Source organism: Lepidochelys olivacea (genome assembly GCF_965140295.1).
Source record: "Lepidochelys olivacea isolate rLepOli2 genome assembly, chromosome: 13".
Classification (NCBI taxonomy): Eukaryota; Metazoa; Chordata; order Testudines; family Cheloniidae; genus Lepidochelys; species Lepidochelys olivacea.
In genome coordinates, this window is record NC_140423.1 from 1,870,259 (window position 1) to 1,886,448 (window position 16,190).

The window sequence follows — 16,190 nt, forward strand, 5'->3', positions numbered from 1 at the left end:
TGTTTCAGAGGAACTTAGAAAACTTGTTCAAAAGGACATTATTGAAGAGATCGACTCCTCGGAATGGGTTTCACCTATAGTAGTGACGTAGAAGAAGGGTGGAGGCATTCGCCTTTGTGTGGACTTAAGGGAGCCAAATAAATCTATTGTGATTGACAGCCTTCCTCTTCCTCACATAGAAGAAGTATTTGCAGAACTCCGTGGAGCAAAGATGTTTTCTACTCTTGATTTGCAGATGGCATACTACCAGGTTATGTTGCATGAAGATAGCAGAGTCCTCACAGCATTTATTACACGAGGGACTATTTAGTTTTAAACATGTTCCATATGGTCTTGCATCTGCCCCAAGTGCCTTCCAAAAAATGATGTCATTAATACTGAAGAATCAACATGGAGTTCAGTGCTATCTGGATGATATTATCGTGTTTGGAAATACTTCATTAGAATACGAAAACCTGGAATTTTAAGCCAAGGGGACCATAAATTCACAGCTCCTCTTAAAATCATAGAGAAGAAGGGACCTTACACCTATCGACTTTCTGATGGGCGGGTATGGAATGCTTCTTATCTTGCACCTGCCTATGCACCAAGAGGAGATTATGTGAACAACCAGACTGCATTGGATGACTTCACCGTAGTATCAACACAACAAGATATTGCACTGGAACCGGGGCTTGAGAGATGGCCTGTCAGACCCAGATGACCACCTGTCTGGACTGGAGACTATGTTGTGTAGTGTCTACAGTGTTTTCAGTGTAATAATTCTGCCAACAGTATAGTGTCTTGTTTCATATTTGTTCCTGTGGTTAGAACAACGTTTATTTTAATTGGGAGAGTTTCTTCAGAGAGGAGGGAATGTGGTGTTTAGATGCTGCTTGTAATTATTAGAACTGGGAGCACTGGCTGTTGAGAGTCTGAAAGGACAGGAAACAGGAAGGGGGCGGGAAGTTGAGGAGGCAGAGTGAGAGCTACCGAGGGTGCAGCAGCAGCTTGGTAAAGAGGTTTCAACTTTAAAAATAAAGTCCTGTTGAAGTTTGTTAGTACAACATCAATCAAGTGGTATTTGGATAAACAGCTAATGAAGCATTGGGCAGAACAGCCTCTACTCTGACAGAGCTATCGAACAATGGGACTTAAGACTACAACTTTCCATAGTAGCCAGAGGGCTCCCCAAAATCGTATTTACTCCTTAGCATGCCCAGATGCTCTTGTTTTAAACACTGCAGACTGAAGCTGCTCTGAAGATCATTAGGCCCAACTCCCCTCTGAGCATTGGTGTAGATCAGGAGCAAGGCCATTGCGTTAACAGAGCTACACCACAACAAAAACTGGTCTCAGTGCATAGCTGGCAAGTTTTCTACAGCTCCATATGTGAAATTTGATGCAAAATATCTCATTAGCTACTTTGTGTATTTGTGATTAATTGGCCGAACACCTCAGCTTTGAAAACGTGGTGTGGATTTAGTGCTGGTGGAAGACGCCGGACTACTGTCAAGCAGCAGGAGTGTGTATGGGAAGACAGGGGATGGCTGCCCCTCTTACAGGAGATGGAGGTGGGGGGAGACTTGCAGGGAGGCTAACGGCAGAGGGCTGTGGCTTGGTATGGCACACTGGGATACTAGTGCTCAACGCTAATATCAGCATGCCATTCCGGGTGCAGTAACACCGACCACAGCAGTCCCGGCTGGCACCATAGGCAGACCACGAAGGCAGACACAGCAGTTTCCATTTGAATGAAACAGCAAATAGGGAGCCCAGATTATTAAATACAGAAACCGTGCAATGCCCCAGGCTGGCAGATTAGCAGAGCTTGCTGAGAAACTATTTGTTTTTTTCCATAGACATTTTTGATGAAAACAAAAACTAAATTCCAACAAAACGTTGAGGGGTTTGGATCCTCTGTGATGGCCTGAAGGTTCTCCCCAAAAATACAGTGTAAAAATAAATTGGTTTTGACAACAAAGAAACAAACACCACTTTTCTTTGACCAAAATATCAACCAGCGCTACAAACGGGAGTTCGAATTGCCTGGTGATGAGCAACACTGAAAAACCCAAACCAGAAGTACAGAACTTGGGCAAGTGTGCAGTGGGTGCCAGGACTCCATAACGCCAATTGTACCTGGGTGCAGTTAACCAATAACTTCCAGCCTCCTGCTGTAGATCTTGAACAAGCAAATCCAAACTGTGCCAATTAAAGTAGCCTGCACACCTGCTTGTAGAAACAAAACACCTTCAGCACCCAAAGATGCTAAGCCCTTGATTCTCAGATATTGAACATCTCTTCTTCTTCTTCACATTAATCCCATCAAATAGCATCCCGCTCAATGAATCCTATCCCTCCATGGGGCTCTTTTCAATGTCATATCCTCTATCAACCACAGGCTAACAGGTCTTCTTTTATGACATCCCACCACATCTTCTTGGGTGGGCATCTCTGTCTTCCTCCTTCAGCCTAGATCTTCTAGACTCACTTATCCACACTGTTGCCACGCAGGGCTGCTGGAACAGTGTGTACGGGGGCAGGGGTGGGGGGGCTGAGAGCCATTGAACCAAACTGTAAACCGTGTATGTGATGGAACCACATCAAGCCGGGGGTGCAGCAGCCCCCCAGCACCCCTAGTTCCAGCACCTGTGTTGCACGACCAAAACATCTGAGCCTGCACCCCCGCTGTTTTTGCATTTACTTTGAGCAGGTCTCTAACACGCCCACTCCTCGTGTGGCGTTTCTTGCTGACCTATGAAGAATCCCAGCTGTTTAAATAAAGCACAGTGCAGTTGTCAATACATAAGCTTCTTTGCACGAATAGACCCAACTACGCAGCAGCTATTGGGAATCAAATAGCTTTTAGCTCCACTCGCAATGCTGCTAGATGGCTAGCAGGTGTCACTATTGTTTTACACATGCATGGAATGGATGCTGTGCCATTAGCGGAAATCAACACTCAGGGAGGCCATGACAACTAACTAGAGTCAGGCTGGAAATGACCCGCACACCTGGAACTGCTCAGACGCCCTAATGTTCCTGAGGGACTGAAGATTTTTTCATAGCTTGCCATTATTAGCATTGTTTGTTCATTAATTACGTGGCCCGCTGGGCCAGGTGCTGCATGGATGGACAGTGCGAGAAGCTGAACCCTTCGACCCACAGGCTCTCCAGTGCTCAGCGGCAGAGCAAACAGAGCATGCTAGCCCGTGCTGCTTTGGGCTAATGAGATCTGTCCACCAGACACTGCACTGAGACCCACCAGCTCCTTGCACACCGACACCAGCTTCAGCTAACAACGGATCTGGGTCAAATTCTTTGGCTTTGTCAAAGTCAAAGGCTCCTTAGTCCATTCTGAGTCCCGCTGACCTGCCCAGACTTTATCGGGATTTACACTGAATAAGCAAACGTAGCACTTTCCCCTTAGAGTTTATAGTCATTAATCGCTGCACATTTAGCTTTGACTTCCTTTGGCTGAGGCTTGGGAGGAAGTGCTCTAGAATCCCACCCCTGACACGCACCAGCAGCTGGTTTTTGGTACTAGCATTTAGCAAGTAAAAAGGCTGAATCCTACAGGGGAATCTCTAGCAATATTGAATGCTACCTGCTTTTGTCACATAAAGGTGATGGACTAAACGCATCCCCCTTTTTGCGGGGTCCTGTACAGACACAGTCATGCAAAGGAGCTGGCTGCTCTAGGCTTGCATATCAGGCCTAGAGTGTAGCTACCAGACGCCCTGCACTCTGACATTCAGGGAGGTTACAGCTTTGAAAAACACGCCACTCTCTGCTCCTCCCAGAGAAACAGCTCCGGCTGCGCCCCGTGTGCCAGGGGGCTTGTAACCTTCCTTGGAAATGTTTTCAGACACAGTTCCAGCCTGGCTTCGTTATACCAAGGGCTGGGAGCCAGCACTCCCAGCTGCCCATCCTCCCACCAGAGAGCCACGAGTCAGGAAACCCTGGGAGCGCTGCCCTGTCGCACCCTGCCACGGGAGCTGCCGAAGCCCAGGAGCTTAGGAGCCAGGGCTCCCACGCACTCAGCTCCGAGTCAGCTGGCCAGGTGGGATGATGGGGAGCAGAAGGGAAAGCTGGCAGGGCACGAAGCAGGGCACCATGGAGATCCAACCTGGTGCCGTTGCAGCTTCATCGACATCTGGAGGACGAGAAAGATGTGAAAACCTGCAGTGGGGGAGGGGTGCATCACCTAGGTCAGGAACTCCCTTCAGGGATCCCTCTCCAATTTACTGGTAGACAGGGCCAATGGGCCCATCTCTGTGGGGACTCGTGGGCACATCTCCAGCCATCGCGAGAGGATTTTAAAGTCATTTGAAATCTGCCAAGGTTTTCTTTGAACTCCTCCCCTCTGACTCTCCCTGCTTTCTGCCCTCTTTTCTGCTCCTGGAACACAAAAACCACAACTTCCCAGAACCTCCTTCCTCACTATTAGTGCCAAATTAGTGATTTTAAAACATTAGGGGAATTAGCAAAAGATCAGTAGCTGGAATTAGGCAGCCTACCTGAAGGAAGATTTATTGCATAAATAAGTGAAGTAATGCATGCAGTAACAAGCATCAAATCACTGGCTTGGCAAGTCCTTCCAGAAACAAGTCAGCTGCAACCTTGCCTCTCTGTGGCAAGCACATGCCCGAAACCTGGCAGAACTTTGGGTACTTCACAAAGTTTTGAAGAGTGGATTTTACATTAAGTGAACAATAATGATTTTGGTGAGTTTCTGTCGTTCCGTGTCTGACTAGGAGGGGGCATTGGTCTTGTGTTCTCTCTTGTTCCAAAGTAAGTTACCAAACTAATGATAACACTAATACAGGCCCTTTGCAGGGGTAATTTCTCCTACTGTAGATTTTGGATCAGTTAAAATGCCTTGGGGCCCAAAGCTTTGAACAAGGCTCTTGAAAAGGGCAGGTGCAATGAACCGCAGCACTCGGCAGATCATTCCACTGTTTTGCCTTGTTCCGGTTATTTGATAGACATGCCCAGTGTTTGGCGAAACACTGGAGTTCTCAGAACACATTCTAAAACGCTGTTATGTAGCATTTTGATCACTTTGCTAATTGCCCTCAGAGTATACGTAATCAAATCCTTCATGGTACAGAGGTTATAAAAGAGAAGAATACTTTAGCAGCTCTAGAGACTCGAAAAGCACTGCTCTGCTTGCAGAGAAATCGGAATCTTTTATTAAAACAGTCACACAACAATTACAAAATATAAGCGCATTTTCCAAACTCCCCTAAAACTATGAAACCACAGTAAAGAATATTCCACATGTTAATTATCTGAAGCGAACCAGATACATGGTTGATTCCACTAAGTCTAGGCTTTAATCAAAGTAGCAACTGGCGGTACTTGGTTTTTGGAAAGGGCCAAGGTCTTGTTTCAATATTCCAGGTATGAAGAGAAACATTGTTCAGGCCTCTGCAGCCAAGCCAGAGCCAGTTTGTTTTTCAGGTGGGAGAGAGAAAACATAGGGGACTCTCAATCTGGCTTCACTGACTCATGCTGATAACACAAGAAGATCCTAACAAACAAATAATCAAAAGTGTTTAGCTCAATTCCTTATACAAACAAGCAAACAACATTTGTTGGTTTTTTTAATATCGGAGTCTATGCCTTTGCCTGATATTCCTGTCAGTGGAATCCACTGTAATGAACTTTCAGGGCGTTGCAGCAAGACTGACTGGGAAGACCTGACACCGTGGATCCCATTAAGGCCAGTTATGTGGGTCCCTGTAAAAACTCGGTGTCCTGCTCATGTTGAGCAGAGAATCCAGCCAGTTAAGAGAGATGTTACTTTTGAAAAATTGCATTGTCCCTGCTCCAAAGTTGGGCCATATTGAAACTTTTTCTTTTCAAATAACAAACACAATCTTTCTTGTAGTGAACTATTCTGAGAATCTAGGGGAAAGCAGGACTAATGAGATGGGGCAGGAAAATACTGCCTTGTCAAAACACTTACTTCAATGACATCAATATCAGCATTACTAAAGTCGATGTTCATCAGTCTGGGGAGAGGAATGCCTCCTCCTAACACACCTGCAGAGAAGAACAGAAATCAGACTTAGCTTTCCAGGCTAACAGAAATTGGAGTCATTGTTTAATTTCCCTATCTGTTCTCAGCTCACTCAGTTGCAATTACCCTTACTATGTTTTTTTTTAATTAACTCTCCATTCATTCAGATCACTGCAAGCAGAGTTCTGTTGTGAGTCATGTCACCAAGACTTCATTGCTTTTGCAAAATATACTACACTTCTTTTTCTAGCACACTACAAAATAGCAAAAAGAAAAGGAGGACTTGTGGCACCTTAGAGACTAACCAATTTATTAGAGCATAAGCTTTCGTGAGCTACAGCTCACTTCCTCAGATGCATATCGTGGAAACTGCAGCAGGCTTTATATATACACAGAGAATATGAAACAATACCTATTCCCACCCCACTGTCCTGCTGGTAATAGCTTATCTAAAGTGATTTCCAGCACAAATCCAGGTTTTCTGCACAAAGTCAATTCTGCAATGTTTTATTATTGTGTTTATTCCTTCACTGACAAAATTCAGTCATCTGCCATGGGTCTCACCATCTTTAGCACAAATTAGCTCCAGGAGGTTCTACTGTGTGCAGCTAACATAGATTGAAAATATAAAAAACATTATATTGTGTACAGTCTGGTGCAAATGAGCATCTGAATGAAAAATAAAGCCATCCTTACTGTTCACTGCTGGCAGGAAGGCAACGTCAAAAATCTTGCCAACCAGCAACTCCCAAAGTGAGACCTGCATCAGGGACAGAAGTGATTTAATGGAGATGGTTAGTCATTAAACGATGGAGCAGGATTCAGATTTCAGTTACATGGCGTCAATGCGTCTCTTCTAGATTTAACTACAACAGAGTCTGGCCCAATGCCTACTCCAGAGTCAACGTCCTGTAGCTCAGTCCCTTATTTGTGCTGCAGATTCAGAATCAGAATGCTGCACCTGTCCATGGCTTCTGGAGCCATTGTTTAGTCCGAAATTAATGCCATTCCTTAGATCAATTGGCAGGTAGCGCTAAGTGATTCTTTGCAATTAACCTTCTCTGGAAGCCAAACAAACTTTATCTTCCGTTAAGTTAAGAAATGAAAATCCTGTGATTGCTCCTGAATTTTCCTTCTGTCCTCTCCATTAGAGCGTGATGTGTCTCCCCCAGGGCTGGGGAAGCTAATGAGATGTTTTTAGCACAACTTATGGAGCTCAAAACACCCCTCTTCTCTAAAGAATGAAAGAGAGATGGAAAACGAGGTGAAGACCTTAAGCCTACAGAGCAAACACTGTGAATACAGAACACTTTTCATTGTGGAATTAATGTAAGCACTTTTAGTGACCAAAAGTCTTCAGAAATAGCAGTGAATGAATTGAATAAAGGTAATTACTGCCCCACTCACCACTGTCCCAATATATCCCAATGTTAATCACACATTTATCTTAGCCACGTCTTACAAACGGTAATTTACAGTATTTGCGTGAAGATTGCCCTTGGATCATCCCATGAAATAACTCCATCTCCAGAGGCAATAGGATAGAGGGTATAAAACTGACACAGATCTGACATTCTAATCAATCCTTGTATTGCCAGAGCCAATCTTGGTTGGCACTTGGCTTCCTTCAGTGGATTGCACCCAGGGCTGAAGCAACCTATGCGCTTACATCAAATCTGCCAACGGAGGAGGAAGCCAAGGAGAGATGAGTCCTGCAGAGAAAGGAAAAGAGTCAAGTGAATTTAATTTTACCAGCAACTTCCAAATGTGCACAGCTCTAAGAAGGTGCTGTGTGAATTAACACACAGGATCCTCTTTCCTCCCCCTCCCACCCAGTGTCATTCCTGAACAATGAACTAAGGCTAAGACATGATAAAAAGACTTCGTACTTATCAAGGCTGACATTGATCTTCAGTTTGTTGTTTTCAACAGAAAACTGGGCCAACAAAGCAGCATCCTGCAATTAGAAAACAAAAGCCAGTCAGTCTCAGAAGCTGGCTTTTTCCTGCCTTCATGCAGGGTGGTTGAAAGCAGCCACTCATCTCAAGCGTAGAGCAAAGATGTGCGTGCCCTCAATTTGTGCATCCCATTGCAGAGGAATGAGAGCAGCGGATTTGACCCTGAAGCAACAGTCCATTGACAGAACTCGTGTGACTGCAGAGGGAGTTTCAGTATTTGTGCTGTGGCGAGTTTTCAATACGTACAATATTTAGAACACAGAGGGACTGTTGGGTACCATTGGGCTGGGAAACCAACACTTCCGTGGTAGCAGTGAGTTGTATCAAGCCTTGATTTTTTTTCAAGGTCACCCTGGGAGTTTCAGGGACTGTAACTTTCAGCACCAGAGGCTGTGGCTCGGGGAACTTCTGGTAAACCTGTGGAAATTCAAGAGCATAGGTGTGGAGTTACAGTGAGTAGGATTGTAACACGTAGGCCAGGCTGTATTATGAAATCAGAGTCTGCAGGAATTCCATGCAATGCAGCTAGATTAATTTCAATATATACAGTTAACTGTGAATAAGGTGGCCAGATTCGTTATTGCTTTACTCCAGGTGTAACTCCATTGATTTAAATGGATTCAACCCAGAGTAATGCTGAGATGAATCAGGCATAGTGAATGCATCAACCATTGAAGTCCATGGCTGAACTTAGGGCATCATCTCCTGACCTGCAGATCAGGGCCTGTGACTATCGTGTTAAGACAGATGGGGCAGTTCCATTAAACCCACCTGTCTTAACAACCCACCAGAACAGTGCAAAGAGGCCATCTCATGAGTCCAGCTCTAGCCCACTGTGTTTAAACTTTAGAGTCTGATTTAAAGGCCACTGAAGTCAATGGGATTCCTGCCATTAACTCCAGTGGCCTTTGGATCAGGCCCTTAATAAGCCTGGAAAAGGAAGTGGATCCCTCTATCCCCTCCCCCCATCCCCCCCAAGTGCATTTATGGCCCCCATCACTGGAGTATTTGTTGTAAAATATAACAATAGAGCTCACTCACCGCGGGAACCAGGGCTCCAAGAGTCGATGTTGTTAGTGGAGGGAGCTCAGGAAACTGTGACAAATAAAAAAGAAATAATGCAGGGAACCGTATCCACCCCGCGACCAGTGTCTACCCCTGGCCTTGCTGCATTAACACCACGTCTGGAGCATTAACCAGACTCCCTGCATTTCCCATGTCTCTGCCGGAGTAAGCAGCGTTCCTGGCGATCGATAATTTGCTGCTAAAAGCTTACAACTTGGGTCTGATTTTATATACCCACTGTCCTCCCACATTAGGCTATCATCTCTTCTTAACTCAACAGCTAAAAAAGGTTAGTGGGCTCCCTACGCGGCTGGTTTGATACTCACCATTCCATCAGAGATGTCTATGTTCAGAGCCCCTTGCTTCTGCAGGAGAGATATTACAGAGCCAAGGAAGTTTACAGAGAGTCCAAGCTGGGAGGTGGCGGTGTCTGCCATCGGTGGCATTGGTGGCATGGGGACAGCTTCTGGTTTGCCCAGTGGGTAGTCAATGAGGCCTCCTGCTATGCGGCCAACTACAGTCTGAAAGCCCAGGAGAAAGAGTTACAAACCTTCAGAAATGTTGCACATGGTATTTTTGTTTGATGCTAACTTTAGGTTCATTTGGTTAGGAACTGACATGAAATAATTTCACATTTAACGAACTCTGGAGCAGAATATATTAGGCAGCTGTTCTGTCCTCTCTCCAGAATTTTATTAATTAAAAACAGGAGAGTGTTAACAGCTGGTGTGATATAGGGCCATGAAAGTCAATAGGAATCCTGAGCCATGAAAGTCAATGGGAATTTTCTCCAATGGCTTCAATAGGAAGAGGATCAGAGCACAGAGAGCACCACCTAAAACCGTTGTCAACGGGAGCCTTTCACACAGTGAACAGCTTCCAGTGAATTCACTGCTCAGGGGCTGGTGGGGTCCCCTAGGAAATGCCCCCCAAACTGCAGGAGGATCCGTCACTGCAACAACCTGAAACATCACAGCCCTCGGGTGCAAATGACAAGAACAGGACTTACATTTAAATCTACTTCCAGAAACTGGCCAGTTACTAGCGGAAGGCTTGATACAGTGTACTGGATGCTTCCCAGTACACCCAGGGGCACCAGGGCTGCATTGAAATAGAAAGAAAGCAAGTGATCATCATTTGGGTTTGGATGCGCCTCCTACCTCCTTGCACCACTATCTCCCACAAACATCCCTGAACTCCCAGGTGTTCTGAGCAGCCAACTCAAACACTGTGCGGAGAGTCCCCGAATAGTTCTTGGTACCAGGCAGTACTGTGGATGGAGGCTGGGCTCCTGGCAACCAGTGTTTTCCATTGCTGGAAGTGGAGAAGGACTCCAGCCAGAACAGCCCTGAACACACACCCAGCACTTGAAGAGTCTGGAGCCAGACCCAGAGAAATCCACATCTCAAAAGTGAACAAAAACCGGGACCTTCTGGAAAGAGGACATCCAGATACAATTCCTGATATTATCTTAGAGTAAGTCCTGCCCCCACTTTGGTGAGCGCAGAGGTTCTCTGGCTCGTGGAGAAAGGCTAGGGAAAGGGAGGGATTTGGGGAGCAGAAAGGGGGTGTATCCAGGAGGCACTTCACCATGTGAGGTGGCATTCAGCTATGGGCCTGCCCCCTATATATAGCGTGCAGGATCAGAGCAACGGAGGTCCTTGAAGGTCTCATGTCAAGGTGCAGAGCAGGGTATGGATTTAATGAGCACCTTTTGCCCTGAGGATTCATTTTCTCCTCGGGTCTGTGTATTGTCTGAATTGCCCCGAGGGAAACACGGGGAATGGACTCAGCGCTTGGGGAAAGAGAAGCAATGATACCACCAGAAACTTACAGTTTACAAGGCCCAGCTCATCATTGACGAGGCTGAGGACAACATCGACCACTGGGCACAGCTGTAAGAGTCAACACTTCGGTGAGGCATTCCCAGGAACCGGGCTCACGCTCAAAGTCGGACTGGCAAACGCAACTAACAGCATAGGAACGCATCACGGATGAATCAAAACCCTTTAGTGCAGTGCCTGCGGCCAGACCCTTAGCTGGTGTAAATCTGCGTGAATGAGCTCGCCTGATTTGCATCAGCTGAGGATCTGGCCCCTAGAGCTTGCTTCCCCGTACAAGGAAAGCCACTGTTCATGTTAATTACAGATGGGCCAAAGCTGGAACCTCGAATCCCAAGCCCTGGAGTTCTCAGAAGAAGGGGACAGGGATTCACACCCCCAGACATTAAACTAGCCAGGAAGATTATTAAGAGTTATGAACAGCTCGAGTAAAACTGACTCAGGTATTCTGGCCCAGAATTTCAAAGGGAGGCACAATTGATCCACCCGCCGGATGTGAGCGTGGCCCATCCTGCATCGCCAGACATCCCAAACCAGCACTGCAAGCGCAGACAGGCAGCTAGACATCCCCTTAACAGACTTCTGGGACTTTGTAGGCACCAGGCATGGTGGGCTTAATCCTGCTTCACTGAAGTCAATGGAACAACTGTCACTGACTTGGGCAGGACTGGGGCTGCGGTGCGTGTTTTCACAGGCTCACTCATTGCTTCCTCAGAAACTTTGCCCCTTGGTGTTTCAGGCTCACTCTAAGCTCAGAGTTTTCCAAAGAAGGGATATTTTCAACAGACCTTGTAGATTCTCTGATACATCATTAGTGTAGAATTGGAGCTGGACCCAAACCAAAACTCTGGCCCCAAAGACCCTGAACTTTAAAGGAAGGGTGGTTTTTGAATATAAGCCTAGATCAGGATTGAAACTTTAATAATGGCTTCTGCCTTTATAACGGGCTGAACCAAAACCCTGGATCTAACCTCTAGGGCATATGAAATCTGAATCTGGGTCTGGATCTGAACCCCTTTCTACTGGGGATTTAGTCTCTTCTCCCTTCCTTGTGAATATTAGGGAATCAGAAGGAGAATCAAGGAGCAAATCGAGCTGTTTGGGAAAGGGATACTCTTTGCTTTTCTCACAGATTGTCTAACAGAGGATAATTTTTTGAGAAAGATTAAAATATTTGCTTGTTTAAAGCATTCAAAAGGCATTTTGGAGCATGGCTGTAGTTATGTGAAGCACTCACATACTCTCTTTTTGGACTTACCAATTCGGGAAGCAATCTGTTAAGGACCCGTGCCAATAAATTATCCACAATTGGGAGCAGGCTGAGAAAAATAAAATGAGAGGATGAAAAATGTTGCTGAGGAATAAAAATATCTTGTTGAACAACAGAACTATGGATTAATAGTACCCACTGAGTACCGGTGTGGACCTCTGGAAGTAACAGCCCTGCCAATAAGACAGCAGCATAAAGCAGTTAAGTGCTTCGTGGAAGTTTTGATTTTGAATGCTGTGATGAACCAAATTCTCATCCCATGGAAGCGAATGAGAGGTTTGCCACTGAGCTGTATGGGCTATGGTTTAACCTTTTTAAAGTATTCACGTCTTTAAAAGAAATCACCTTGTCCCAGGAGGGGACTGTGCTGTGTATGTGAAATGTTGTGAATCTCAGAACACACACACTGGTAAAAGAATCCAAGAACAGAATAGGAAATATAGACGTATTTCCTTATGGAATAACTGGAGCATCACACACACCACCCTGCGGTAACTCTGGTAAGTGCCGACTTTTCAGTAACGACCACTGTACTGTAAATGCATATTGAGTAACCCCCAAATAATATTGGTTTTGATTACCACAATGGCCACTATCACACATGCAAATTAGGCACAAAAATGTAAACACATTTTAATACATGCAGCTGCATTTGCAGTTCAGAAGATATGGCCCTGAAGGTCATCAGTGCATGTTCATAATAGCATCAGCACTATGGTCAGTTTAAAATCCTTTTCACACCTACCCTCTAAGGAGTCTGATTTTAATACCATTGAGAAGGGTATCGCAGCTCTCAACCACCAGCTTGGGGTAGCCTGTGCCGTCCATGGTCAGTCTGGCTTTTGAGGTGATGTTCACTTCCACGGCAATGTCAAGCAAACCTAGGAGGCTGTACAGGGCGACGAGAGCAGTGTCAGGACAAAGGGTCTCCTCCAAGTGGAGAAGGATGGACTCTGTCCCCCACCAGCGGCTGCCTCCTGAGACAGGGTTTGGTTGTGTCCAGCTGCACAGAAGCCTCCATCCTTTCACCCTCGCACAGGGACGGACGCTGAAACCTGTTAATGCTTGGATACGATGGGAAAGACAGGGGCTCGCTAACTAAAATGGGGAGTGAGGGTAGCACCATGGGCCCACCTCCTCCCCAGGATAGCTGGCCAGGGTAGCGGGGAGTGCACCCCCACAGTCCTTAACATTGTGATGAAGTTGCCATGGCAGAGTATGCTGCTCCCATACTCTGAGGCCAAACTCTGGCTGAGTCTGAGGGTTCCTCCTGCCTGCTGCATCAACGCCCATCCCACGTCCCTCTGCTTCTACTTCACTTCACAGGAGTTAGAGTCTGCGCCCCTTGTGTCATTCAGTGACTTGTGTTTGACTGCCCTCAAAGCTGACGCTTCCATCAGGAATGATTCCCCCACCCCCGAGTCGGGGCTAGAGAATGCCCAGCGTGGGTGATGATTTTACCAGCTGTCCAGAGTGAATGAGACACTTCCAAAAGAGTATCCTACTCACCTCTTACCATTGATTGCTACTCTAGTATATAAGTCCAGGCGGACTCCAATCCCTGGTAGGAGCCTCACAGATACTTTGGGGAGTGTTAGTTCCACAATTCTCAACCTGCGGGATGCAAAGAGTGATCGTGAGCAAGTGAACTGACTGGGGGGGGGCTGAGTCTCAAGAAACTACTTAGAAATGTAGCATACAACTGGTGTCTTCTGACATCCTTTAAAGATCATTTGATCTAAGGCATAACTGTTTCCAAACTGTTTAAAGATACATTGCTCTAGGTTACGTTAGCACTTTCTCTAAAACAAGGACCTCAAGTGGTTAAACAAGGTTTTAAATGATGGCCTCGGTGCATAGCAAAATCATGTAATCAGAATAATTTAAAAATTTAAAAATGCCTCCACTGAAGGAATGTAAGTGACAATGGAGACAGAGCCTTAAGGAACCAAATTCTCTCAAAAACTGGCTCCCAATGTACACGTCTCTCAAATGACCATGGAAACCTTGCAAACCAGGTGATAATTGGATAGAAAAATTATACCCAGTAGTTCAATGTAGCTCTTGCATTTGTGCATGCCTATTTGCTTCCTGCCTTCGGCTGGTAGGGGTCACAGAAGTACTGAGATGCTCTTCAATATACAATATTGGACAGGTGATGTTACTGCTGTATTTTTGACCCTTCCAGAAGCAGTGGAAATCTTTTGGGATTTCCAGCCCAATTTCTAAGCCAGAGAGGTTTCAACTCTGAACCTCCGAGAGTTTACCTACTGCTCCTGAGCCGTATTACGTGACTGCCCGTGACAGTGCAGCGGGCTCATTGCCAGGTCCGTGCAGAGATCTTTTCAGTGCGTTCCTTACCCTGTGAGCCCCTGGACGGTGCTGAGCAAACCTCCTTCCCCGAGGATACCAAGTAGACCTTCATCACCCAGCAGACCTCCTTTTCCTAGCAATCCTCCAGCAGCACCATTGGGGAGACTCCCTCCAGGAACGTAACCGCCAGCCACAGGTAGGCCTCCGCCATAAGCATTGCCACCACCTCCAAGGAGACCTCCACCACCCCCTCCGCCAAGCAAGCCACCTGTAATCCCGCCAAGCAGCCCACCACCACCACCCCCTCCACCAAGCAAACCACCAGTAACCCCGCTAAGTAGCCCTCCTCCACCGCCACCTCCACCAAGCAAGCCCCCAAGTGGGCCGACACCGCCACCACCACCAAGGAGACCTCCTAGCAGGCCTCCACCTGCATCTGGACCTCCACTGCCGAGTGGCACGTCTCTGACTGTGCCTTGGAGGGCGTTGCCTTGTATCAGCGAGCCTGTGACAGCTGGAAACATTGCACAAGGTAAGTATTCGACAAATGGGAATCTGGCTTCTTTTGTACCCTCTGGCTGCTTTATTTTATCAAGGGAGATGTCAGGCCACCTATATCCCCCTGAGCTCAAACCCTGGATGAAGCCAACTAATGAATTTTAGTTCTGACTTCTGAATATTCTCCGTAAGCATGGTTATAACCATTGCTTTGACAACACATTAGAATTCCTCATTGCTGTCATCATCATGTCAGCGAAGGGAAGTCTGGACCATGTCGGCACTACGGGGATGGGCAGCAGCAGAAAGACCTCTCTGAGAAAGACAGAGAAGGTGAATTGGCCTACGGCCTGGATAAGCAGAATATAATTTCTTGCACAGTAACAATAATCATGCACCTGGCACGCGTCCCAACTGCGTGGCCTCACTCTGTGCATCCCCGTGGCCTGCACCTGGTAGGGGCCAGCTTCAAAGCAGGTACAGGAAAAGGCTTAGCAGGTAGCTATTGCTGCCACTGGATAACTCTTGGGGCCCGGCGAGTGGCTGAGGCAGCCGGGTCTCGCATGGGCAGCCCTTGACTGCGCCGATGTCAGCAAGCCCGTCTGCGTATTGCTCTCCATGGCTGGGGTGGGTCAGCTGGGTACTATCCTCCCCATAGGAGCACGTGAGCCAGGATACATGTAACCAGGCTTTTGGACATATCTGCCTACTTCACTCATGTCTAATTTTCATAGGTATTGGCTGCCAAACAAGCCTGGTGGTTTTTCCCTTGCCAGACATTTTCCTGCTCTAACAGGCCTTACTGCTTTTTGTTTGCACAATAGCTTCAGCACCTCCGACGACTGCAATTTATTCCTATTTCCATCTGTACCCCAAAGGTGACGTTCCGTTGACTTACCATCACCTATCACGCCGTTACCAACCCTGAGGACAGCGTCTGACGCAGGCTGGCTGAGAGCTGGTGCAGGCTGGTTTAAAGCAGGTGTCAGCAGACCACAGAAGATGGCAATGCCCCAGCCCTTTAGCATCTTGCCGTCTGCGCCCTGGTGAGAACATGTCTGGTTAGCAATATGCCACATAGTAAAAGGGGAAGAAACAAAGCTGCACCATGAAGAGAACAAGAGTCCCAGGGAAATTCAGGACAGGAAAGTGGAGTAATAGATCATACACATGAGCTAGAAAAGAGAGGGAAAGGAGTAAGGGGCTGAATTCTGCTCCCCATGGGGCCTGATCTA

General features: G+C 46.7%; 1 protein-coding gene across 1 annotated transcript; it reads right to left on the reverse strand.

The window, feature by feature from the left end:
• Positions 1-5,431: 5,431 nt before the first annotated feature.
• BPIFB4 (BPI fold containing family B member 4) lies at positions 5,432-15,983 on the reverse strand (the record flags this gene model as incomplete). The annotated part of the gene is made up of 15 exons (XM_084645388.1): positions 5,432-5,518; positions 5,957-6,033; positions 6,707-6,770; positions 7,680-7,722; positions 7,900-7,967; positions 8,320-8,385; positions 9,010-9,063; positions 9,360-9,554; positions 10,043-10,134; positions 10,868-10,928; positions 12,133-12,193; positions 12,890-13,033; positions 13,654-13,758; positions 14,506-14,971; positions 15,854-15,983. 15 exons carry the CDS (start codon positions 15,981-15,983, stop codon positions 5,495-5,497), a joined length of 1,650 nt encoding a protein of 549 aa, XP_084501514.1. The 3' UTR covers positions 5,432-5,494.
• Positions 15,984-16,190: the final 207 nt, after the last annotated feature.